Source organism: Pygoscelis adeliae, unplaced genomic scaffold (genome assembly GCF_000699105.1).
Source record: "Pygoscelis adeliae isolate BGI_AS28 unplaced genomic scaffold, ASM69910v1 Scaffold113, whole genome shotgun sequence".
In the NCBI taxonomy this organism is placed as follows: Eukaryota; Metazoa; Chordata; class Aves; order Sphenisciformes; family Spheniscidae; genus Pygoscelis; species Pygoscelis adeliae.
Window position 1 is genome coordinate 12936798 of NW_008825108.1, and position 24617 is coordinate 12961414.

General features: G+C 39.4%; 1 protein-coding gene across 1 annotated transcript in view; it reads left to right on the top strand.

Annotated features, from left to right (window-relative positions):
- NELL2 (NEL-like 2 (chicken)) overlaps positions 1–24617 on the top strand; it is a 132310-nt gene that overhangs the window by 69167 nt on the left and 38526 nt on the right. Inside the window, exons 12-13 of the mRNA XM_009327600.1 lie at positions 20836–20958; positions 23552–23647. Of these exons, the coding sequence (XP_009325875.1) occupies positions 20836–20958; positions 23552–23647 (219 nt within the window). The remainder of the gene's footprint in view (positions 1–20835; positions 20959–23551; positions 23648–24617) is intronic.

Below are 24617 nucleotides of genomic sequence, written 5' to 3' on the forward strand. Positions count from 1 at the left end.
ATTCCCCTTCCACTTTGCTTCACAGAACCTGAAATATAATGGTGGTGTGCTGGGGGAAGGAAGGCAGAAAATGGCATGAGTCTTTGCTGGGGTAATTTTATATATGTAGTGGTATGGTCCGTCGTCACTGTTAGATATGATTAAATCTGAACGCCTTAGTATTTTTCTGGAACAGTAACACTTAGATCCTTACTCTGCCTGGGATTACAAAAATGCACGGGCTGTTTTCTTGCCTGGAACAAAGAAAGTTTTCCTTCTAGAAACAAGGATGCAGCCAGTGCCACCTCTAGTCTTTCAGGCTGCTGTGTAATCCGCAGCTGGTAGCAGTGCTCTGAACAGCGCAACACATATTCTTTCCTGCACCATTTATTTTTTTTTTAAATGGAAAAGGGGGAAGTTAGGAAATCAGAGATGAGAGCTCTCTCTTTTTCACACTTGGCTTTAACAGTGAAGAGTTCTGACTAGCCACAATGGATGGTTAATCATGTTTAGCCTGAACAGATGTCTTCAGTTTCCTGCCGTGGGACCACTCACCTATCAAAGTAACCCATCAAAAAAGGAACAGAAGAAAGGAGACCCTGTGAGATTTAGTGCGTCCTTCCTACATCGTATTAAGGCAGAGGAAGATGCATGCCATGGCCTGGAGAAGCCATGGCTTTTCTGAGCCCCAGGTGATGTTTAAGGCTCTGTTTTTGTGCAGTCTCATGGGCCACCTTCTGTTATTTTTTTTGCTTTCCAGTCAGCATAAAAGGGGGAAGTGACTCTGATGGAAGTGCTGGTGGTGAGCTCAGCCTCTCCTGTGGGTGGGAGTCACCGAGGTGATGTGGGGAAGGTAACGCAGCTGATGTTACCCTCCCAGAGAATTCCTCCCAGGGGGCTGTTTCGTGTTTCACACTCTAGTGGTACTGCAGAGGGAGGCATTGGGGCTCTCCATGGGTACCCTAGGACGTTATCTTCAGTTGACTCTCCCTGTACGTGTGGTCTGAGTAAGACGATAAATGACCAAATGTAAGGCAGACGTATGAAGTATGGACTGTGTTAGTATATAAACCAGACTCTTTGAATTAATGTTTGTACATGCTGTCATCTATGGGGTTTAGTAAATTATCTGTTACATGTTTCTTTTGTTTTCTTTTTTCTTTTTTTTTTTTAAGAGAGGGAGAAGTGAGTGGAGAAGTGAGTGATCTACAACTTGGTACCCTCACACCAGTGAGGTTTTACAATTGCGCTGTACTTTGGCAGGAAATACCTGTGAATTCTTAACTGATTAATTATTAAAAGCATATCAGGCATGTTGCAAATCGTGGCCTACTTCTTCCAAGCGTGGTCTGGCCACGTGAGCAGCCATGTCCATTCCCGCAACAGCGCTGAGCTGTGTGGGACTGCTCCCACGTGCGGAGCTAGGTGCTCACGTCCGTGTTTTAAATGCCTGCAGACCTGGTAACTTTTTTGCATAACCATTTTGCTAAATCCATTCCAGACAATTTTGTTTTTCCTTTTCATTTTCACTTGTGAAGTCATGCTGATTTTTTGCTGCTGCTAGCTTTTAGAAAGAAATAGCTTAGAAGCCAAAGGAGGTGGCAGAATAGGTGGAGATTCTAAGTCGGTGAGGCTGATATTGTGCATTACAGCCTGGTACCGTCACGTTTGTGTTCCTGGGTTTGTTTTCTGACTTCTAAAGAAAATTATGAAGGATTTTTATATAACATACCATGACTCCGGTGGGAACATTTGCAGGGTTTATTGTTCTTCAGTGAGGCATGGTTGCAGGGTCTAAATAGATGGAAGGGATGAAGTACTTCTTCAGAAATGAAAGGAATGGATAGAATAGATGGATGGCTTTGGTCTTTGGGCATTTTGACTTGGCCATATGGAAGACCTACTCAAAGCAATGAAAGATGTGTTGGACTTGCTGGGCTTTAACTGGGTGTATCCAGCTGGACCTCGCTAGGCCTCCTCCCCTCCACCCCAGCATATCTAAGCCTTTATGAATCTTGGAGATTTTTCTAACAACATTTTTCCCAAAACCCTGTCTATGCATTCAACAGCATTTAAATTATTTTTTTTCAATAGCCTCTCACAGTAAACTGAAGTCTAATAATTGTTCCCACATAAATTGCCAAGAAGCATGGCAGTAGCAAGTTGAGTGACACCTGAAATGTTAATTTTTTGGAATACTGGAAGCTCTGCATATTTTTCAAATCAAATTAAATCACAAATCTGTTGCAAATTGGAAAGGAATTCCAAGACCAACATTAAAATAATTAGGGTTCTGGGGAGATTGACTTGACATATGGGGAAGATTTAAGGAGAAGACGACACATTTAGCTGCATAATGATGATGAATGTGGAAAAAGTAGGAATTATGATAACAACAATACTAATTAATAATTACTTGAGGGGTGTCAATAGTAAAGGGGAAAATGTAGGGGAAAGGCCTGCAACCACTGCAGATCAGTGGCCAGTAGTTTTTGACATTAATTTTTTATGTCTGATGCATATACTCTGGTTTTTAATGATATCGTGGGATGACTTTGAAACAAATGCACCTCGTCATAATGTATAGAAAACAGATCATCACATTTAGGCTGTTCAGTGCTCATGCATCTGATACTATTTCACCTATCTTTGTGCTTTTTTTCCCATGCAGCCATTAATGTTTTCTCACTTTGGTTTTCTGACAGGCCACACCATTGTGATTTGTTTGACATTTGCTTTGCCCATAGTAATAAAAGTTGTGTTCTTCCTAAGCCCTCCTGTTTGGTTCCATTCTTGTAGAGAATATAAGCTGTGGCTTATAAACAACCTTACACATCTGCTTGGATTTCAGCTAATGCCACTGGTGATGTCCCCACTTCAGAAAGATACCTGCTGGTTTGGTATTTTGCTTAGCATTGATACATGGTGGGGTTTTTGAGAGTGTGTGTGTGTGTGTGTGTATGAAAAAGGATTTTAAAGAAACATCTCTGGAATACTTCTGTTTCCATGCTGGTGCTGGGTCAGGAGATGACAGGCTAATGATATTCTTCAGAGAGTGGGAGACTGTTTTCTTTTAGAACTGGCAAATTTCCTCCACTGCTTTTCAACATGAAGTGTTAAAGGTATAGTCATAGTCCTCAGTAGAAATTGCAGTTACCTTTAGAGGCTTCTCTTCTCTCCCCATCTTTGGAAGTCTCAGTATTAGTTTTGTACATCTGATAAAAAAGTCTGCCAGTGCCCAGATTTCACTATCCTATCAGCCAGGAAATAAACACATCTGGCGTTTTTTTTGGTATAGTGAATAGCCGAAGGTTGGGTGTTGCCTCCCTTTCCTTCATTAACGCTTTGCTCACAGTGTAAGTCTTCTGAGGATGCTTATGAGGAAACAGAGGCAGCGTCTTTGCAATGCTAATGGAGCCAATCCTTATCTCCCCCAGCACCGATGCCCCCACTATGGGAACCATCAGTCTGGTATCTGGCTGAACTTGAAATGTCAGTTACAGGGACCTGTGATTTTGTTGAAATAACACAGCTCAAATACTGTTTATGATTCAGATCTCCAGATTATCAGGGGTTTTGCTGGCTGCCCAGTTGTTACCCTCTGCTTCTTGCAAGATACAGCTATTTTTGAGGGGGGAATAGACTGCCTGTCATGTTTTTTTTTATTACTGTAGTACTCTGACACACTTCGAATGAATGATTCGTCTTGGCATCTAGAAACTCAAGTTCATAAAAGTGCATCTGCCTGTGGGCTTCTGTGCGGAATTCGCTGGTTTATTTTTGACTTGTAAATCCATCAATTGTTTGGGACATCAACAGTCTGAGAAATGTCCTCTTTTTCCTATACTGTGCAGCAGAAGTAACGTTTAATGGCAAGGATACTTGAGAAAAAGTTTTGTTGAATTGCTTGTGAGGATGCTGAAGGTAAAATCCATCTTTAATCCCTAGGGCACAGGCCAGGTAAAATTCCAGACTTGCAATACATTCCTTCCAGATATTCAGGAAAAGTTCATTGATGGGTTCTGATGTGGGGCTGGAAGTGGGTTTGCACCAGCATACATTGGTAGGAGATAGACTCCAAGTAGCTCTGAAGTGTGGGTATTTTACAATATCATGTATTACTAGTTATTTTTGTTCCACCTGTACATTTCAGTTCCCACAAATGAGTTCTGAGAACTGAAAGGGAATGCCTCTCCTTATTTAAAATGAAGAATAAAATCTAGCTTACATGCGAGGAATGTGGGCTATGTTTTAGTACCTCCACCAACCTCTTGTAAGAGTGGTATAGTTGCCTGGCTTTCCATTGAGAAAAGCTACTGTAAGACTGATGTAATCCAGAGTTGAATGAAGTCATCCAGCTTCTGTGTTTAAAGCTGCATGCTTGTCCTCAGTTAATTAACAGTATAAAATTGGCCTGCTTTTTCAGACACACAAGAGCATCCACAAGTCATCCTGAAGATAATAAGAGCTGATAGTGCTTGGTACATTGGTAAACGAGGCCACCTTTTAATAAGTGACTAAATATGGCCACAAGATGCAACTTTATTCAGCACTGCTGTATACCCTTTACCCTTCACTGCTGCAAAGTTAAAAAAAAAAGTCCGTGACCTCAGATTAGTCATATGCTTGTAGTATACCAGCTTTGTTACTTGAAAATACAGTAACGTGAGACATGATGACAATAAAAGCTAATTTCTTCCTGTCTATTTCCCTTCACTTATTTTGATGAATTCAGCAACATTTCAAGTTTTCCTCAAGTTCTGCAGCTTGTACAACAGCTGAGCTCGTTGACTGCGCTTAAATAAAGTCAGAATAATTGCGCAGTATGGTGCAAGGGACAGGGCAATAAACAAAGGATCCTGACAGGGGCTTGTTGTAACAGGTGATAGTAACATACTATGGCTTGAGTAAGGAAACGTTGTAGTCAGCAAAGCACCAAAGAAAACATGCAGTTCTGGATTTATAATGATGTGGGCAAGATGAACCATCTGTCTTTTCCATCTCTGATTTTGGTGACACCCGCCCCTCCCAGTTATATTAGAAGTAACGTGCATGCACATGCATTATCACACAGTGTAATCCAAACTCCACTGAGGCGATGGTGTCCAGCTGTACTGTCAGGGTTGCTGTTAGTAATAAACACTCTAGAAGTCAGCTTGTACGCACAGAGCATTTTTAACTCAAAACCTGTTTGATTCTGATTTCCATTACTTGGCCCAGTTTCCATTCTGCTTTATAGTATGTCAGCCTACATGAAGCTCTCAATCCTCTTTCAGGATAAATTTTCTCCAATATCCGCTTTCCAGCTGTAAGATAATTCACAAAGCTAATAAAGGAATGATCATTCAGACTGAGCTTGTTGCTATGCGACCACATTACTAAGATAACAACACAAGTAATTTTTATATATCTGCTATGTCTTATACAATGGAGCTCATTTATGCTTTATTTGGATTGAATGGGGTTATCATTGACAACTTAGTTTGGAGGCTGTTTTAACTTGGAATGAGACCTTTTTTTTCCTTCCTAGAGGATACTTTTTAGGTCCCATTTCCTCCTTGGTTACTGACCCAGTTCATAACAACTGTTCATCTGGCTATGCAATTATAGCAGGATTGATTTCTCAGCTGCTCAAATCCAACAAATTTTTAAAGGGTCTTCAGTAGGATATGATTTGAGTTGATAAATAGAGAATGTGTTCCCTTGACAAACACACAAATGTGTGATCTTCAGTATTGGATACTTAATTCCTTTACAGAAATCATTCTTTTACCAAATATATATATATATTTGGTATATTTGGGGTGTGTGTACGTATGTATAGATATACACACCCCAGTGTGTTAGAGAGCTGGATTCCCTGTTGGCCTTAGGAATAGAGGATGGTAAAGGTATTATATCAAAAGCAATTCTGTAACTATTTTGCATTCCTACAGCTTCTGTATACTGTTTAAAATCTGTCTGCAGAAGCAGACATCGGAATTGATTATTTTGTTTTACAAAGAATATATTTTGCATTCTTAGGGTGATGCGGAAGTTTTCAATATATACAAGGAGGTACAGGTGTCGACTTGAGAATATACTCAATCTGAAACAGTAACTCAGAAAAGAGTGAGATCTTTCATTCATGTAAAAATTCTGAAATTACAATATTTTCAAACATTAACATTGCTTAATATTTATCTCACAGTATTACGACCGACATCCAGTGTACATCCCATTTCTCAGTGTTCTGAACCCCCCTGCAGCTTCCAAGCACCCAGAGTCCCTTGACAGTTTCTACAATGCAGTTACATGCTGTGTCAGTACAATATGATTGGAAATTAGAAATGTAGGGGGATAGCGAAATTAACAGTGTATTGTAAAAATAGACAATCTAACAAACCATACAGCACTGAATGAATTATTCATTTCCATAGCTAATTACATTGACTTTTCATGTTAGAATTTTACTGACGTTGACACAGGAGGTGGAATTCAGTTTGCAATTAAGACACCCCAATGTAGATGTCTTCATCTAAGCTCACGTTTTAATCAACAGAGGTCAAGGATTCAGCTGGACCCAACTCAGTTGTCTACTTAGAGGTTCCTGCTGCTATTTGAGATGATCTAGGTAGCTGTCATCATGGGATTAGGCCATGTAGGTCTTGCACTCTTCTGAGTGACAGCTGGATGCAAGCAGAATAAGTTGCCCCTCTCCATGCGTTCAAGCCCCTTACGTGTGGGCAACTCAATCCCGTGTTAGGTATCTATTTCACACTTGTTGAGTTCTCCAGGTTGCACTGACTGAAATGGGAACTTAGAAGTTTATAGCAAGATCTGATTGCCCAATTATCGGTCTAGTGCCTTTTTAGGTGCTGTAGGGTGTCCTACTTGGTCTCCAACTGCTGTTACAGTCTTCCTGCAGAGCCTTGTGTTACATCTGACAACCTTTGCTGATGTCTTTGGATACCCAGGAGGTGCCAGGCTAGATGTCACTTTTTAGCTAGGTGTGTGTTTATACAGGGGAATCCTGCACAGTAACACACATGTAGACACCCGAATTTAGATACCTTAATCTAGAGCTGAATTGCACCCAGAATTACCAGCAACCAAACAGCTGCAGTGGGGTTTTCTTTAGAAGAATTTAAATACAAGAGACTGAAGAGTACATGGGGTATTGTCTGGTCAAAACGTCTTCATCTGTTCATCCCAGTACTGGATGGTAGTTGTGGACTGTGGGAATTAGGATGATGGTAGCGAGAGGATGGCTGGTATTAATTAACCTCAACATGACATCCTCTCACAGCTGGACCTCCCCTGGCCCATCTTTCTATGGATGATCACAGACTGTGAAAGATAGACTGCAAAGGTCAGGAAACACAGTAGGTAGCCTTGAGGACAGTTTCTTTGAAGTAAAGATCTTTCTGGCTCAGGAGATGGGAATCTGCTGCTGTCTCATTGAGCAAGCCAGAAGTGAAGGAAGTTGGATAGCTCACATCTATCATGTCTGAGCCAGCTGGTGATTGCCTCATGCCGGGAGAGCGTAGCCTGTTCTCAGAGGGACTCCAGCCAAGGTCAGTGAGAGACTGGCGCTACTGTATGAAGCAAGACAGTTTTTAAAAAAGGAACAGCGGGGTTGTTTAAGGTTATGTGGTCAGGCTATATTGAAGTCAGCAGTTTTCTACACATTCACAATAAAATCAAGGTGACTATAGCCATAATATAAATTATCCAGGTTTTGAGGGTAGTAGGTACAGCTGGCAGTATATGGTTATAATGTCTGTCAGTCTGTTGGCATTCTACTGTTGAAAAACATTTCCAATCTTAAGATAACACAGTTGTAAGAAAAGGCAGAAAGTAAGAAACATAACTGTCTGTCAAGACTCGTAAGAGGAGACATAAGATTTTTTAATTTTGTCCAGGGCTTCAGAAGCCTTTTCTTTCAATATTATAGCTGCAAGTTTTTTCTTTAAACGAATATGGAAGTTTCCTGTTTGGACAGATATGTATCCCTGAATTATTTCTGTTCAGACAATCTGTGAGCATGGAAACTTTTAATTCTTTATAATTTGAATCCCACTGCATGCTACATGGCATGTCCGGTGATGAGTGACTCCTGAAACAACTTATAAGTGTCCTTTGTTTTTCATGTAATGTTTATAAGGGATTAACCTGCTTTATGCTAAGCGGCAGACTGTTTCCTTAACTCATGTTTTATACTGTCAGTCATTATAATTTAGTATTTGTCATCTTCTTTGACAAATCCTTCCTAGGTTTGTCTCTGCGATAAATCTTTATCAATATTACTCCCTTTTGTCAGTCTTTTGGACTGATGATTCTTGACTTACAAAAACAGATGTACTTCGCTGCATCAATCTGCTTCTTCAAATTAGAAATTAACTTCTGCAGCCAGAATAATTCAGAAATAGCCTTTTGGGTTACAACCCTCTCTTCTCAGCTGTGTGCTTGAGTAGTGGCCTTGCTTGTGGTACAAACCGCTTGACCACAGCAGGAGTTGCGTACTTGCTAGTCCTTCATTGCATGTAGAATTATGCTGAAATCTACCCTGAAATGTGTTGGTGCACAAAGTAAACATATTGGGTTTATCCACTTCACTGACTCATCTGGTGTCTGTGTTCCTATGCGTAATCCCAAAGAAAGGCTTATATTTTTAGTTCTGCATGTAACTTCTGATTCACACTGAAATGTGCTACTGATCCTGCAGGCAGGCTGTGGCTTGTCCTGCATGAACACATAGTGTGGAAGCTAAACTGGCACTTTTTCTGCCCTTCTAATTCTCTCTAAAACTAGTTTCAGTTCCAGAATTTGCTCAGTCTATGTTTTCCAGTTCACGTAAACGAACAAAGGGGTGATTGGCAGGACCTCTCTGTGGTGGTCAGAAAGAGTGGGCCAAGAAGAAGGAACAAATACCACCTACTGAGAAAATATGTTGGAACCCATCCTTAAGGTTTTGTTCTGCCGATGGCCCAAGGAAGACTGGCCAAATAATCACCATTAATTTGAAAAGTCATGTTGATACAAAGGGAAGCGTCGCTGTCTATGCTGTGCTCCTGTACAGCATAATCCTAAGGTTCTTGGGTGATATTTCACTTTTGCTAGTGAAGATACGTATGGTGAGGCAGTGTTTCTGAAAGTACTGTGTCTGTAAAAGATATTTGATATTTTTCCTGAGGATATTCTCAATATACAGAACTGTTCTGTCTTGTCTTTTTTTTTTTTTTTTTTTTTTAAGAAAACACTAGTGGTTTTGAGGCATCTTCAAGACTGAACTAGAAAACTGAAAACAGAAATTGTTTCAGAAATGGTAATCAATTTACTTTCTTGAAATCAGTCCCCTTTACAATGTATGTGGTCGGATGTGCAAAAATTGAGGCCCTTCCCATCAAATAACAAAAACCCTTGAAAATCTCAATGTTTCTTTTGAGATTTAAGAGCTCTGTCAACAAGCTTAGCAGTAAAATAGGAGGCTGCTCTACCTAAATGGTTTGTAGGAGTTTTTGTAGGAGTATTTTTTCTTTCTGACAAGCTTCCAAATAATCTTAAAAAGACTGTATCTGTTTCCTACTGTCATTATATGCTGCAATCTTTTCACATCATCTTAAGTGTATTCTTAGGAGAAATGGTGCAAGGAGTTTTATGTATTTTATATTTTAAAAGTGAAAGGTATTCCAGGGAAATGCTTGCATTCAGCTAGCTTGATTAGCCTGTAACTCACGTTGCTCTAGATCAGAAGTCACTGTTGTCTTCTGTAAGTGTTCTTTAAAATTGTCACAAGAAGGCAATGAGAATTAAGCATGTTAATGTTTTATCACTTAATTTTTTTACCTCATGTTTTGCTTTGGGAATGAGCATTTTGTGAAAATGTCAATGTACTTATTTATTTGCATTTTATTCCTTCGTTTTATTTACCTGTTTCAGTGTGCTTCCCTTCCAATATATTAATAAAAGAAATGAGCTTTTGATTTAAATGGGGAAGAGAATTTCCTTGTGAATACTTACTTTCTAATGCAAAATAATATTAGAGTGGTAGACTGTTTAACCATGCAATAAAAGATTAATTTATACTATCCCAAATATCTGTCTTGGCAGATATTGGAACTAATTTGTAAATACTTTCTAAGTTAATGTCCAAGTCACATGGAAATGGAGATTTGGACTGGGCTGACAAAGATAAGCATCTGTGAGTCACACAGACCAATCACCAGGGAAAATATATTGTTAGCAACAGTAATTACAGCAGGTAATTGTGTCATTTACTCTGTTACAGACCACTAAATGTGATGAGTTTGGAACATACCAGCTGTCACACAGTGTTAACTTTGATGTTCAGGGTTTGGAAACCTGTAGCAGAATCTTTTAATGACAGTGCATTTAAAAAAAAGAAGATAAAGGTTTCACACTGTTCAAAGTGGGCATAAATGACCAGTTCTTTTCATGATAAGAGGATTGATTTCTGGAAGGGTGGGGGTCCATCAGGAGTAATCTGTTTTAATTATTTTTCTGTGTTTTTAATGTTTGGAGTGTCCATGTGCTTGGTAAAAAGAATTTATTACCTTGTTCCTAGCTCTTCAGAAGGTGGAAATGGATGTAGAATTCAACTTAACTTCTGTCTACATCATTTTAATGTTTGGGAGGTAAATAGAGATTGTGGTTGGTGGTAGCCTGAATGGATATTCCAATCTGCTTTAAATACCCCACGTTTATTCACTTAGTACACCTTCCATGGGGTGGGCTTCATCTTAGTTTGAAGTCCTCCAAAGTTGTTCACAGCATCTCAGCTTAAATCCTAACTTTTCCAAAGAGGAGACATGTAAAGGAAAGAGGATTACAAAGGTGAAGTCATCCTGGGATGACAGTAGTATTAGGAAAATGGAATATCTGGTCAAGGTTTGCTTTTTTCTTAACTCTGTGGTTTGATTCTAAATTCATATTTTGAGTGTTTGAGACCTGAACAATACTGAAGACTTAATGTCATCCGTGGTTCTGCTTATTAGAGCAACTCATGGTGTTCTTAAATAGGAGAGCAGATTTGATGGCAGAATTCTTCAAATATGTAAAGTTTGCTAAGATGTGCTTATGCAAATATTTATTTATCAATATAAAATGCAGATAAGTATCCATATATGTAAGTACTGAAATAATTATTTGTAAGCTTGTTTGGCACTAGCAGTTGAACTGTGGCAACAAAAGCATGGTGTGAGCTAGAAAATCTACCCCTGAAACAACTAAATTAGCCAGTGTCAAGTTTCATACCGTTGCAGGGGGGGAAAGGAAGATGAAAGATGAAAGCTAGTTTCATTGAATCTCCATTACTATGCTGTGCCATTTTTTGTTAGAAGCAGTGCAGACAGCTCTGCAGGGTATCTGCTGGCATCAAGGGCTATGTCTGAACTGCAGAAGCCAGGAGCACTTCCTGGCTTCCAAGGCTGGGTATGTGTGTTAGCATAATGTCAGGGAAGAGCTATGGTGAGGACTGGCTGTACCATTCTCCCCAAGTGCTTTTGTTTCCAGGGAAGGCAGCTTAGGTGCAGTGTTTGTGAAGAATACATTTGCTGTGCTATTTTGGTGCGCCTCCGTAAACTATCAGGGAAAATCGAGAGCCTCACTAGAGATGGTATCAAGGCTGACCTGAGGGCAAAGCATCAATATTGTTCTGCTTTACCATCACTGAAGCATATCTTTGTCCCTGTTTTCAAGTAGAGAACCCTCTTCAAAATCAGATGAGCAACAGTGAAGGAAAGCCTCCTCTCCCCATAGAGCTCAAGCACTACAGTTGTTTTATCAAAAATAGTACTGTCCTACTTGATATCCGATGAGTCATCTGAGTGCCTGTGTCACAGTACTGCCAGGGAAATAAGAGAAACCATCTCATGCATTAAGAAATCTCCCTGCTGCATAAGAGGACAGAAAAACCATTTGTTCCCTGATACTTACGGTTAGGTAAATTGCTCCAGATTCCTGTGGACAAGAGCAGAATCAAAGCAACAGCAGCATTTCATCCACCACTGTGATGTCTCTCATTTTCTTGACCTGGCAAGCACTGTCCTTGATAATGGTGCTGTATGTTGTAGCTGTAATTTCCCCAGGAGCACCCAGAACAATGAGTTGGCAAACTCTGGTCACGATGCTATCCCAAAAAGAATAGAAGAGGGGCACCAGCTGTCTCCAGAGAGCCTTGAGTACGTCTGTAATTTATTAAACCAACTTTGGCCGGTATTTGATTGCTGAGACATGTTTCTCCCATCCTGTTGTATATCCATCCTTCTCTTATCTCCGTGCTGAAAAACGGTGTTGCTCAAAGGCATTTTTGTGGAGCCCTCTGTTATGTAGACGGTCTGTAAGTTGTTAGTAGTGAAATATGAGAACAGGCCGTAAGTTAGGAGCCTCAGCAGTCGGAGAGCCTCTTTTCTGCTTTCTTTGTGTAACAGAAATATGTGTAGGATGGAGGCTAAGTATCCAATACATGTATCTGTTGCTGGTGGCAGACTTGTATAACATGGAGCCTTTTAGTAAGGAAACAGTAAATTAAAAGGCTTGGCATTAGGAGAAGCAGTAAAATAAACATTTTTCAGTTGGCTGAGGAAATGGGAGTAGAGTATTTACAGCCCTAGTCTGGCTATTCTACTAGCAAAAAAGTAGAGAACACTACTATAGATGCAGAATTTGCTATTATTGTCACTTTTGACAACATAATAGAAGATTTTGAAAGCATCAGTTTATCATAAGTGCCTGGGAGGTTTCCTGTACAATACAAGTTGGAATTTAAAAAGATTTACCTAGAAACAAATAATGCATCTGGCTAGATAAAAAAAAATGAAATGAATTTATGGAGAAAGTCTACATGATGAAATACCTTTTAAAAGATAGAAACCTTATTTTAAAATGTCAATGGCAGAAGAGACAAGATATTAAGAGATCAGTTTGAATTAAGGCAAGAAAGAAGTGGGTGACAAGGTCACAGAGCTTATGTCTAGAGTGAAATCTCTTAAGGTGGGATTTTCAAAATTATTTTGCATTTGCATTACAGTCCTGCCATTGAAATCAGTGGGAGTTACAGGTTTTCCTTTAGGGGAAACAGTTAGGCCTATGCTAAGTGCTTTAGAAAATCCTTCCCTTAAACTTTTCTGTTCAAGAAGGAATATAGAAAGTGGCAGACATTAAGGAAAGTGGAGATAAATTAAAGCTTATCTAACTTTAGCTATCATACTAAATATTCTTCAGTATATTTCCTCTGCCTAACTAGTTGAAAAGTGTAAAAATTGACAGGATGTTACATGAAGTAACACTGATTAATATTACAATGGAAGCCTCCACAAGAGGAGTGTGAGTATTTTGCAAAAATATGTCATGTTCCATGAAATCAGAAATTACAATTATAACACACATTTTGAAGATGGTGAAACTTAGGTGTGTTTAAGAAGGTTTAAATGACTTGCTCAAGAGTTGTGGAGGATGATGGAGGAAGTAATTGTAGGCCTGCCTTGAAATATGCATTTCACCCATCAACTTGCCTGTTGTGGCTGAGACCAAGAATATCTTTGCCTTCCGTGAGTACCAGGAGATCTTGGCATGGACTTCTTGGTGTGCAGATACCACAGGAAGGGTGGACTGGTCGACATTCAACTCGTGTTAGGCTTTTCAAGCTGAGTCCTGGGGGAGAGTATACCCTGCATAGAGCCATAAAATCCATTATTAGAGTTACAGAATTTGGGATTACTAGTGGACAATTCAAAGGGACTTATAGCTAAGAGTTATGTATTCCTTCAATCTTGGGGGAAAACCCAGAACAGGAATAACCAAAAAGTAAAGAAAAGAGATTTTGTGCAAAGAAAAAAGTAAAAGTAAGAGGGTAGGAAAAAAAGTATATGCCTTTTGCAGGCTTTGGTGTGTGAAAATTTTCTTTACATGTAAGTCTGTTGTGAAATAAATATAAAATTGAAAATAGTCTTAGAATATGTTTTCAAAAAACTAGTGTTTACTAGATTTAGGATGTCCCATATTTTTTGAAGTTATATTTGCCTATAAATATGCAGTATTTCTCTAGGGTTTTTTTGGTCTGAGGATCTTTCTTGTGTTCTCCACATTGGTAAAGAACAGGGCACACGTTAAAAATTTTGGTTCTCCTAGAGAGAAAAGAACTTCATGATTGGAAGTGGGAGGTATTTTAGGGGTGGATTTCATCATCACATTCGGTGTCAAGATTTCTCTTTTTGTGAAACAAATTATACCAGTTCCAAAAGTCCAGCTCAGTCCATGCCTGCCTTGAGTCTCATCAGAGCCACAGCCACCTAGGAGCTTTCTCCAAAGCCCTCCTAGCCTCACAGGCAGACACAAGGAGAATGGGTGTATGTTCTGAGTAATGCCATCTCTCGAGCAAGTGTTTTTCAGCTGCTTTTAATCCTTCGTCAATAATTGCCATTAATATAGGCTCCCTGTTATATCTTCCTAGTAGTATAACTATGATACAGTCCTGGAGCTTTCTCATCATGGATATGAAAAGGAGCACTGGATTTTGGCCGTATCCCCAGGTGGATTTTCTTCCTAAGGTTTCGTTACAGTTTTCTTTTTTTCCCTTTTTTATCGTATTAAAACCAAATATAGAATAAGTAAATAAGCTAATAGATAAAAGAGAGAAGTAGACATCTGGATGAGATGATGGCAGCTGTTTTTCCCTGAAGAACAACAATGGACTAAGTAATTACAGACAGAAACAGCATTTCAGAAAGCAGGATGGTCTCTGAACAGACCTTGAAAATAGAACATGCACATGCCAGAGCTATTTTTATTATCAACATAATTAAGAGAAAAAATTAGGAAAATTCCTGGACATAGGTCTACAGAAATTGTTGCTTATGGCTGCCCTGAAGAAAGAGTTAGAAAATGAGGACCAAGAGCAGCATGGATATATGGGAGTGGATGAAGGTGAAAATCAATCAAATAACAGGATTACTGTTATTAGTAGTGAATAGACTATTGTAGGGAGACCTGGCTTTTCATATCCCCAGCTTTGAACTGAGGGCAGTTGCTGGTGGTCATTAATTAATGATTAATGACTTCAGCATTAACTAAGGGTAAACTGTGTGATGGTAACTCTATGCGTAATTAAAGCATGGGTTCCATTTTGCATTTGAATTAGGGAGTATCTATAGAAAAATGAATTGCGGCATACTTGAGTTGGGCAATATCAATACAAAAATTTAACATAAATATATGGAAAACATAGCATAATCATCAATAAATTTACTCTTTGAAAACAGTGTGCATACTGAGCATTTAAGTAACCCTGCTAATTAGAGTTTAAACTAGTTAATGTGAAGCCTTAAAGAAATTAACCGTCTGTCATTTCCCAAATGATGTTAATGGAATAAGTCTTCCAAACTACCCATATAATTACTACTAATTTTTGTCTTGTACATGAACTATATGAGGGAAAAAAGCTTGTAATTAAGATAAACTGTAAGTGGGCATTTAAGTGTGTCGGCTATTGATATTTCAAGTAACTCTTATCTGTTGTCACTGCTGCGACTGTTGTCACTGTTGTGTCAGATTGCCAGCTGGTCACCAAGGCTCTGTAGATCTATACCAAATCAATGGGAAGGAGACAGGAGGCCAAAAGTAATTTGAGTTCAAGATTTCAGAGGCATCAAAAGGACAAAATACCTAATATATTCTCTTTATTTAAATTATTTTAATTTGATCCTGGTCCACAAGTTCCTCATTCAGAAATGAATATCTGTTGCATGGTGTTACAAGATTACAATTGGAGGGGTGTATTTTATTTATATATTTGGGAACTTCTATGCATTTCTGTGCCTTAAGTGTGATCTCAGCTCTTATTTTCCAATGTTGGTAACGGATGGTTCAGGAAAACTGCCAGCATAATATTCTTTACCCATAAATAAGTGATGCAACTCATTCATCATCCCTTTTTGCTGCTAGATTGGATTCTGTTTGTTTATTTGTTTTCTTAGACATTTGCAGAATTTGGATGCGCAAGGCAAATATTGGGAAGGCTTGCAGTACGCAAGTAGGAAATGCTCTACAGATTTTTTGTTTATTATTAATCAAGAAATACACAGTAGGAAGGATAGGGACTGATGTTGCATAGAGCTAGGAAAACAAAAGGAGGAGGAGGTAGGTGACACACCTTGTAGAGAGTATGTTAAATTTTACTAAGCTCTGCAAGAATCTCTGCACAGATAATGAACTTGGTAAGACAGATCCCCCAGCTGTCATTGCATTGTCATACATCACAGGATCTAGTGGGTCCTGATCACTTTATGCCAGCAGTCTCTAGGATGTACTAGGTAAAGTACTAGGATGCAGTACTTCACCCTAGATATCCTGAAGTAGCAACATTTTCATCAAGCAAACCATATGGAATATTCTAGAGTACTATTTCAAAGTGAACCAAAGTAAAATAAAGTACATCACCTTTACTGTATGTGTATATCTGTATGTACATACACGTATATGTATTTGTGTGACATATATGTATACGTATTTGTGTGTGTGTGTATAATCTATTTGCTGCACACCCAAATGCGCGTAAGTGAATTAATTGCTTTGTCATATAATTTTTTGCATCTCTTAAGTCATCTGTGTCATAAGGACTATTTGATGGAACATTCAGACGCACTTACTGTTGCTATTGTTATTACTGTGAAGCAATGGCAAAGTTTAGAGTTGAAATTTTTTTTCTATCTAGAAAGACCTCATTCCAGAGATACTTTAGTCGACACAAATACTGTATTCACAACTTTGGTTGATTCTTACTTAGGACAGAGATTTTATGAATTTTAACGCTGTTGAGCATAGAGTCCTGAACAGTGCAAAATGGAATGTAGATATATTAGATAATAAAGCTTTAGAAGTAATCATTGAAACCAGTGCATTCGGTCTTTATAGAATATGTTTATGCAAATTCAGGTGTGTTAATCATTAAAATCTCTTTGCAAAAGTAATTTTTATTTCCTTGCCTCTGTAATACTGTTGTACCTGGCCTGTCCCCATCATCATTATGGTGTGCAGTGAAATAGGTACAGGACTTCCATTAAATGTGTCACACGATTTCTAAAGATGCTTGAAATAAATGGCCTCAGTGTTGTTTCTTGCAGCATCAGAAATACATTTGGGCAGTACTGAAATTTCTAAACAATGCAAATAATGTTTCTATACTGGTTTTTGACCTTAAAAACCGTATTAATGGTTCTCTTTAAATGATTCTTTTATAAATTGCTTTTTTGGTTCTCTATAATGCACAGTCCTGTCTGCTTCTACAGTTCCTGGTTTGATATTTAAGATCGCTGAACTCAGTCTCTGCAATGTCCTCCTTATTTAAGGTGACTTTCCAAGTGTTTGATTTAAAAAAGAAACCAAAGTGATAAGCATGAATTAATGAAGAATTATTAACAGAGCACCACCCTTTTTATTACGAATAAGTATTTCTGTCTTTAATAAAGCTGGACAGTCTGCCTTGTTATTAATAGAGAATTCTGGAAGAAGCTGTTTCTGATGGTCTCTTTAAATGGTGTAGATAGCGTGCCATGTGCTGGAAGAGGGAATGTAGAAAGATGCTTTATGTACAGCATTTTTTCAGGTCTAGTTTAACCATTTGTAATCAGTCCATGAAAGAGCCAGTCCTGAAGTGTAGGCTGACCGATCTGTTAGGTGCCGCTGTAAGAAGGAATATGAAGAAGTACTATGTTTAAATGGTTTTAAGTGTGTTATTGAAGCTAAGCTCAGATGATACAGAGCAACAAATCTAGATGGATTGTAAAACATCCTGATTCTTTTTTTGCTGATTTTTTCCATTCCTATCATTTTAAAACCTCTGCTCCTTAAATTGAATCACGAAATTTCCTCTTACTCTGAGACATTTTCCTCCTAAAAAATGACATGTAAACTTCAATCCAAGAATCATTTATCAGACCCATGAATTTTTCATGAGTTGCTAATATTTGATTTATATAAAAATAGACCTGAAGTTCGAGCAGATAACCACAGAAGCAGAAGTGCTGGCTGTTTTGGTACAGTTCTGGTTATGTGCTGGACCCTCCTGAAACATTAGCAAGCATCCTCCATGAACTTTCTTACAGGAGTATATGAAACACTGAAGTTTCTTACAGCAAGAGCAGGAAACCAGGCATACTATCTTTGAATCCAAGCTCCCTTACTTAGCTGACAGAATGCTAATTTTATTGGTACTGTATGCTTTAAGAAAAATCCATCTTAAAAGACTCAGTAGTTTTTCTTAGCCCAGAGAGTAAATGTTAGGAAGGCACACTCAAGTGTGACGGTCATCTTTTTGTATGAAGGACATACATCTGTACACATGGTCTTCAAGGCCCTGGTATGGCAAGATGGTGTTTTAAGTATGGTTAAGACCTTGTTGTACTGGAATACCAATAGCAAGTTTGCTTGGCATAGAGGCCACAGCGCTTGCCGTGCCTGTGGGTGCCTCGATGGGCTTTCAGAGCTGCTCCAGCCATGCGCGTAGAGCCGTTCCTCTTAGCGTGACAGTCTGTGATCACCTGCTTTCCTCTAATGTACTCTTATCCATAGTAAAGTGCTGCCGTACGTGCCAGGGATGCTTTTGCATTCCTAAGGCGTGAGGTGGATGGCTACACTTCCTCACTGAGGATGATACTTAATTTGTCAAATTCAGTGATTTGAGCTGAGTTTACCAGTGTGATGTATCGTTGTATAGACCCTACCTCCTGAGATACCAAGATAATGGCTTTGCAAGATATTTTGGCCTGCTGAGTGCATAATATTTCGCACATTTCCATAGTTATTTTCCTGTTGAATGTTATACAGAACCTTTAAAAATGAGAAAATAACACATTTAATATTTAAATAGCATACCATATTTAAATAAAATCGTGATATTAACACAAACTAAGAAAGCCAGGATATTATTACAGTACAGATAACACTTTTTACCTAATTTGCATGGTCATTACTTTTCTTCTCTTTTATTTTATGGACTGATTTAGCATAAATATTGTTTCAGCCAGCACAAGAGATTTCACTATGTTAGGAGGTCGGAGTCAAATATTGTAACTGGATTTTAGAGGGGCTGGATCATTTGGTGAACAATAACAATGTTAGTTATTCATGATGAGAGCAAAGTAATTAAATCTCATGCTTCAGGGTAGAGGCCTGCAGCCCATGCTCTGCTGCATTCAGCGAGGGACTTAGCTCAGTAAGTGCTGGTGCCTCGGTGCTGAGGGTTGAGAAAAGCGTTGTTGGTGATGAGAAAGACACATAAATCCTTGTTCAGAAGAGGGATATTAGGTTACTGTTATTAAAAACCAAACAAATAAACAGTCAACAACAAGAACAACAACAAACCCACCAAAAATAAATAAATCTAAACCGTGTAGCGTTTAAAATTGATTAGTTACATTGTGGTGAATTTTTCCCCCTTTTTAAACAACAGGTACTTGCCATGACTAGAGGACAATTTACATCTACTGATGGATTAGAGATGTGCCATTCTGCCAGTTTTATACTCCTACAGTTTATGGCCAGTGTTGAAATAGCAAGTTGAACATTTCCATAGTGATGTGCAAATGTTAAGAAATTAATTTTCCTGACAACTCTGTGGGGTATGTGCAGACTTCAGCTCTTTATTTATAAAGGGGAAGATTCAGAGCAGTGTGACATACCCAAAACTGGGGAAGAGAGAGCATCCAATTCCAGATTTAAGACTTCTGTCAGATAGCCAGAACTGGCATAAGCTGCACTAATAAAATTTGCTAAAACCTGGGCACAATGATGGCTACGAAAACCTCACATGCAGGTTAGTCCATGTGTGCTGATTAAAATTAGGTGCCTTTATGTTCCCCAAACAGTCCTTTTTCCTGAAACTAAAATCTCAGAGGTCTGAAATTATTTATGGATAGATGAATACTGTTGATTTAAAGAAAGTGCAAGGAATATATCCAGAAGACGGGAACATTTCATTTTGATGCCTGCAGACTAAGATATTGCATTTTGAAAATACTAGAGCATTTCATGTGGCATTTTGAAATGACACTTTAGAGCATCTTGTGTTGAAATTGCATTTTCCATTTCTTAAAAATCACAAACTAAAACATTAAAATGCTCAGTAACCTGAACACTTATACAACACTTTTTTGTTTCAGATTAAACAGTGCATTGCAGGTTAACACAGAATCATATTATCCAGACTTTTCATTTATTCCCAAAAGGTGTATTTCCCAATATGTCTAAGTCTAGTCACCAGACTGAGGAGTCTCATCCATCGCACTCCGGTGCTAGGACACACCATGCTGAAAGTCTCGTGAACAGCAGGCAGACCTTTGTTTTCGGGTTGCTTACTTCATCTAAATAAAGTGCTGCATACGCACTGAAGGGAAGGAAAACACGGGCTACGTTTTGAAGTCCTGCCTTCTGCTAACCGTATCTTTTGCAGTTTGGAGCATGTGTCTCGCACCATGAGTCAGCTTTCTGAAGGAAACCCTATGAATCCCGCATGAGATAAACCTGCATGAATAAATTATACAGTAGAACTAGCATATGGATTTTCAATATGTTAGCCAGCTCTTTGGCAAATGTTTATGAGAACACTGTAGCCCACACGGAAAGTATAATGATGGTGGCTCCCTGTTAATGAAACAGGAGTTATGCTGCAGCACAGTTATCACATACTGGTATGTGCTAAAAATATATAACCTGGCTATCTTACGGTTACATGTTCACATAGCCCTATCACCAGTAACTACTACTGTGTGTATCTCTTTTTAATGTGGAAACCTATACAAAGCTTTTATTTTGTTGTGTTTTAAAAATTCAGGACCATCCCATTCTTGCTTCCCTTTTCAGAGCATGATGAATGTATAACAAACCAGCACAACTGTGATGAAAACGCTCTCTGTTTCAACACCGTGGGTGGGCACAACTGTGTCTGCAAGCCGGGTTACATGGGAAATGGTACCATCTGCAAAGGTAAGCTGCTGAAAACCCGAGGGTATGGCAGTCTTTGAACGGGATGAGATGCTTTGTCATAGTTGATGCAAATCTGTTCACGTACCTTGAAGAAGACAGGCAAAATGCTAGGCTAGGCATTTAGGTCCTGCACCTATAAGAAGATCTTCACGGGCAGGTATACACTGACTTTGCATTTGGCAGCGTTCACAGTAATTTGAGGGTGATGCATACATAAGTTAGTATGCTCTAAAATTTGAAGTAATTATGTTTCATTTCTGTCTCAAGTTAACAGTTCCTATACTGCTAGACCATTCAAGAAAGCCCACAGTTACCAACAAAGTTACAGCTGTGAAAACATTGTCAGATCTACATTGTCCACAGTCAATCACTTGCTTTTTTGCTTGGATGAACTGAAAGTTGTTTGGTATGCTGTCTTTTTATCGTAAATGAGAAAAGCAATAGACATGCATGCACAAAACCTTTGCTACACATGAAGTGGTGCCTTGTTTTCTAACATTCTGGTAAATGTTCTCTGGTAAATATTAGAAGTTATATTACTAGTCTTAGAAAGATGCTTTCCCAGAGATACAAACGCTGCTTTTATTTGTGTTGCATTTCACATCAGAGGAGATAATACTTGGTACTTGGGCCCAAATCCTTGGAAGTCCTCAGGCTCCGAGCATAGGATTTAGAGGATGCTTGAAAATAAAAGCAGAGTAGCTGTAGAGGAACTGGCTCATACGTGAGAAGTGGTCTAGCTGCATCAATAGCATACTCAGCATTCCTTGAAATCGTGCCTCAGTCCTCTTGGTCTGTTAGGTGTCAGAACATCAGGGGCCGGAATTAACATTGGTAATATCCCATAGATACATTCTGCTGCTGTGTATTATCAAGAAAGCAACCCAGAATTTCTTTAATTGCTAAGCCTGATTAAGATCTTAGCACTAGTTATTCCTTCACCTGAATCACAGTATGTTTTTTCTAAATATTCCTAACATAAACGAGCTCTTTGTAAAACACGGCAGCCTAGTCCACTTCCAGTCAAACACATGGGTAGAGGGAGAGATGTCAGCAAATACACCCTTTTATGCTGGGGTGTATTTCCTCCTCTGGGGAATGGGAAAAAAGTTTTAGCCTGAGGGGGTTCAAACCCAGAGCTGCTCCTCTCAGAAGAGAGCCCTGTCTGCGCAGCTCACTCCTGTGCTGTGCTTGGGATTATTCCCCAGTCCTTCTGCTGGAGGCGTGTCAGCTTCCAGAAGAGTAATTGAGATTTTTTGGGGTCTAAGAGAAGGTGCATAACCCTAGAGCACCACGTTTGGCTCTTCTGTTCCCTGAATAAGAGCTCTGACTGCAGGTCTGACATTTCAGAGGGCACCTGGCCCCACTGTGAAAGAAAAGTGCATCCCTCCCTCCCTCCCTTTTCAGTACTGAAAAGACAGTATGCAGGAGAAGGCTCTGAGCCTGTGTATCCCAATCTGAGAAATGTACTTCTCTGCAGCCCTGGCTTGGATGCCAGTGTCCTTCAGAGAGACCTGGATGCACCTCTTGTCCCCATGGCTTTGGCAGCTTTTCACACACTGTGCTGCCAGCTGTGCTCCCGTGCACCGTGTCATCCTGCACCAGGAAGCTTAGATGTCTCACTCAGTGCCAGGGCTCTCACACCACAAGGCCGGTGCCTGGAAACTGAGAGCTGGAAAGCTCGAATTGATAACACTCATGTTCTCTCTCAGAGAGCCTTAAGACCTCATCAGTGGTGCTTGCACAGAGCAGCTGCAACCCAAAGCCTGGCATCTCCGGTGGCCGGGTACAAGCGCAGGGCTAGACCAGTGCCCTGGAGCAACTCTTTATGTTGGTGATAACCTCCATCTGCCTAGTTTCACCTACAGTTTCTTGTGACCAGAACATTTCTGATTCTATACTGCGGATACAATCAGAGCAATTAACAGCTGCCATGTTTTCTATCAGAGCTGGTTGCATTTCTGTGTCTGCAGAAGGGACTCTTTAATGCATACGCATATTCACAACTGTATCTGGAGAATGCCGCACCTAGATGTGTGAGCATGGCTTCTCAGATTGCAGTGTGCCAAAGAACAAATCCAGGGATTGACTTCAAACTGTAAATGGTAAAAGTTTTTAAGTTCTTCAGAATCACTTGAGAAAAAAACTATTTTTATTGTTTCAATCTAACTGCTTAATCAAGGAATAAGGTAGCCAGACAATTTAGTGTTCATTTGTGCCTATTATGCCCAGGCCTTTATTTGGGCAGCAGAGAAGACCAGCACTGCCCTAGGAAGTGTCTGTTCCTGGGGAAGATGCTGCTTTTCACTGCTTCCCAGTGCATGTGAAGAAGCACATATGTGAGCTGTTGTCTTCAGATGATTTACTCTAATCTCCTTCTGTAGCTTGTCAGCCCATCTGGCCAGTGAGGCAGGGGGGCCATAAACCATCTCTTCGTGACCTCTATCTTTAGGAGAAGGCAGCCTCTGCACTCCATGCCACAGGGACAGCGTTTTGTGCCAGCCTGCCAGCGGCCTGTGGCCACCTGCGTGGCTGCTGAGTGTAGTTATGTTAATTCTTTCTTAACCTTATATTGTGATTTTGCATTTTGCAGCCTTTTGCAAAGACGGGTGTAGGAACGGAGGAGCCTGTATTGCTTCCAATGTGTGTGCCTGCCCACAAGGCTTCACTGGGCCCAGCTGTGAAACTGGTAAGATTATAATTGAATTTACGATGAAGGTTATCCAAGGAGGATGTTTGAGGTAATCCAAGAATAAAGGATTATTTAAGTCTGTGCCCTGAAAGAGGAAGCTGCTACTAAAAAGTTACTCACTTTTCTTATATACCTCCCAAGCGAATATATTACAGCAGTTCTAATTAGAAGCACATGGACTGCAAAAATGAGAACATGAATTAAGACATCTTGGGTTTTGATGTTTCATAATTAATAAGATTATTATAGACTTGCGTTTCACCTCAAATGGCCTTTGGTATCTCCTATACATGGCAGGTAATCTGACATCTAGAAGTAAATTCCAATAATTGATTACTTCTGTGCTGTAAATGTGTGACTGGTTCGGTAGCCCACCTTCCCTTGCAACCTTATTTGAAGACTTCCGATTAACTCAGTCTTCTGACTCAGTGTTAAGGCAGGTTTCGGTGTTCCTACTGCTTTTACCTCCTTTCGCAGGCATTCCTTTCTCTTCCTGCTACTCCTGAGGATGGCAGTACCACAAAGTCTTGTTTTAGAACTTTATTTTTTAACTCTTGGATCTAGTCAAATGGCATGGCCCAGCAGAGTATGTAGAATGTTAATACTTAGCATCTCAAGTGCCTGTAAATAATTTCTCAAAGTTCAAATGAATAGTTTCAGCACCTTTATTTATTGCTGCAGAATTTTTAAATGCATTCTAACCATACATGCTTCCAGGAGGTAAAGGGAGAAAGCTCGCTTAGATTAATTGGCTTCAGTATGCCTAATAAAAGGGCAGTCTGCCACCTATGATTGACTATTGTTGCTGTCCTATATTGCCTTCAATAAATCTTCCAAACAGAGGAGAGGAGGTCATTTGAGCAAGTATTGCTTTCATCTGACTTGTAAACATGTCCAGTTTAATGAAGAACACAGACTGTTCTGAATTCTGTATTATCTGGTCCATTTGAGAGGTGAGAAATGTGAT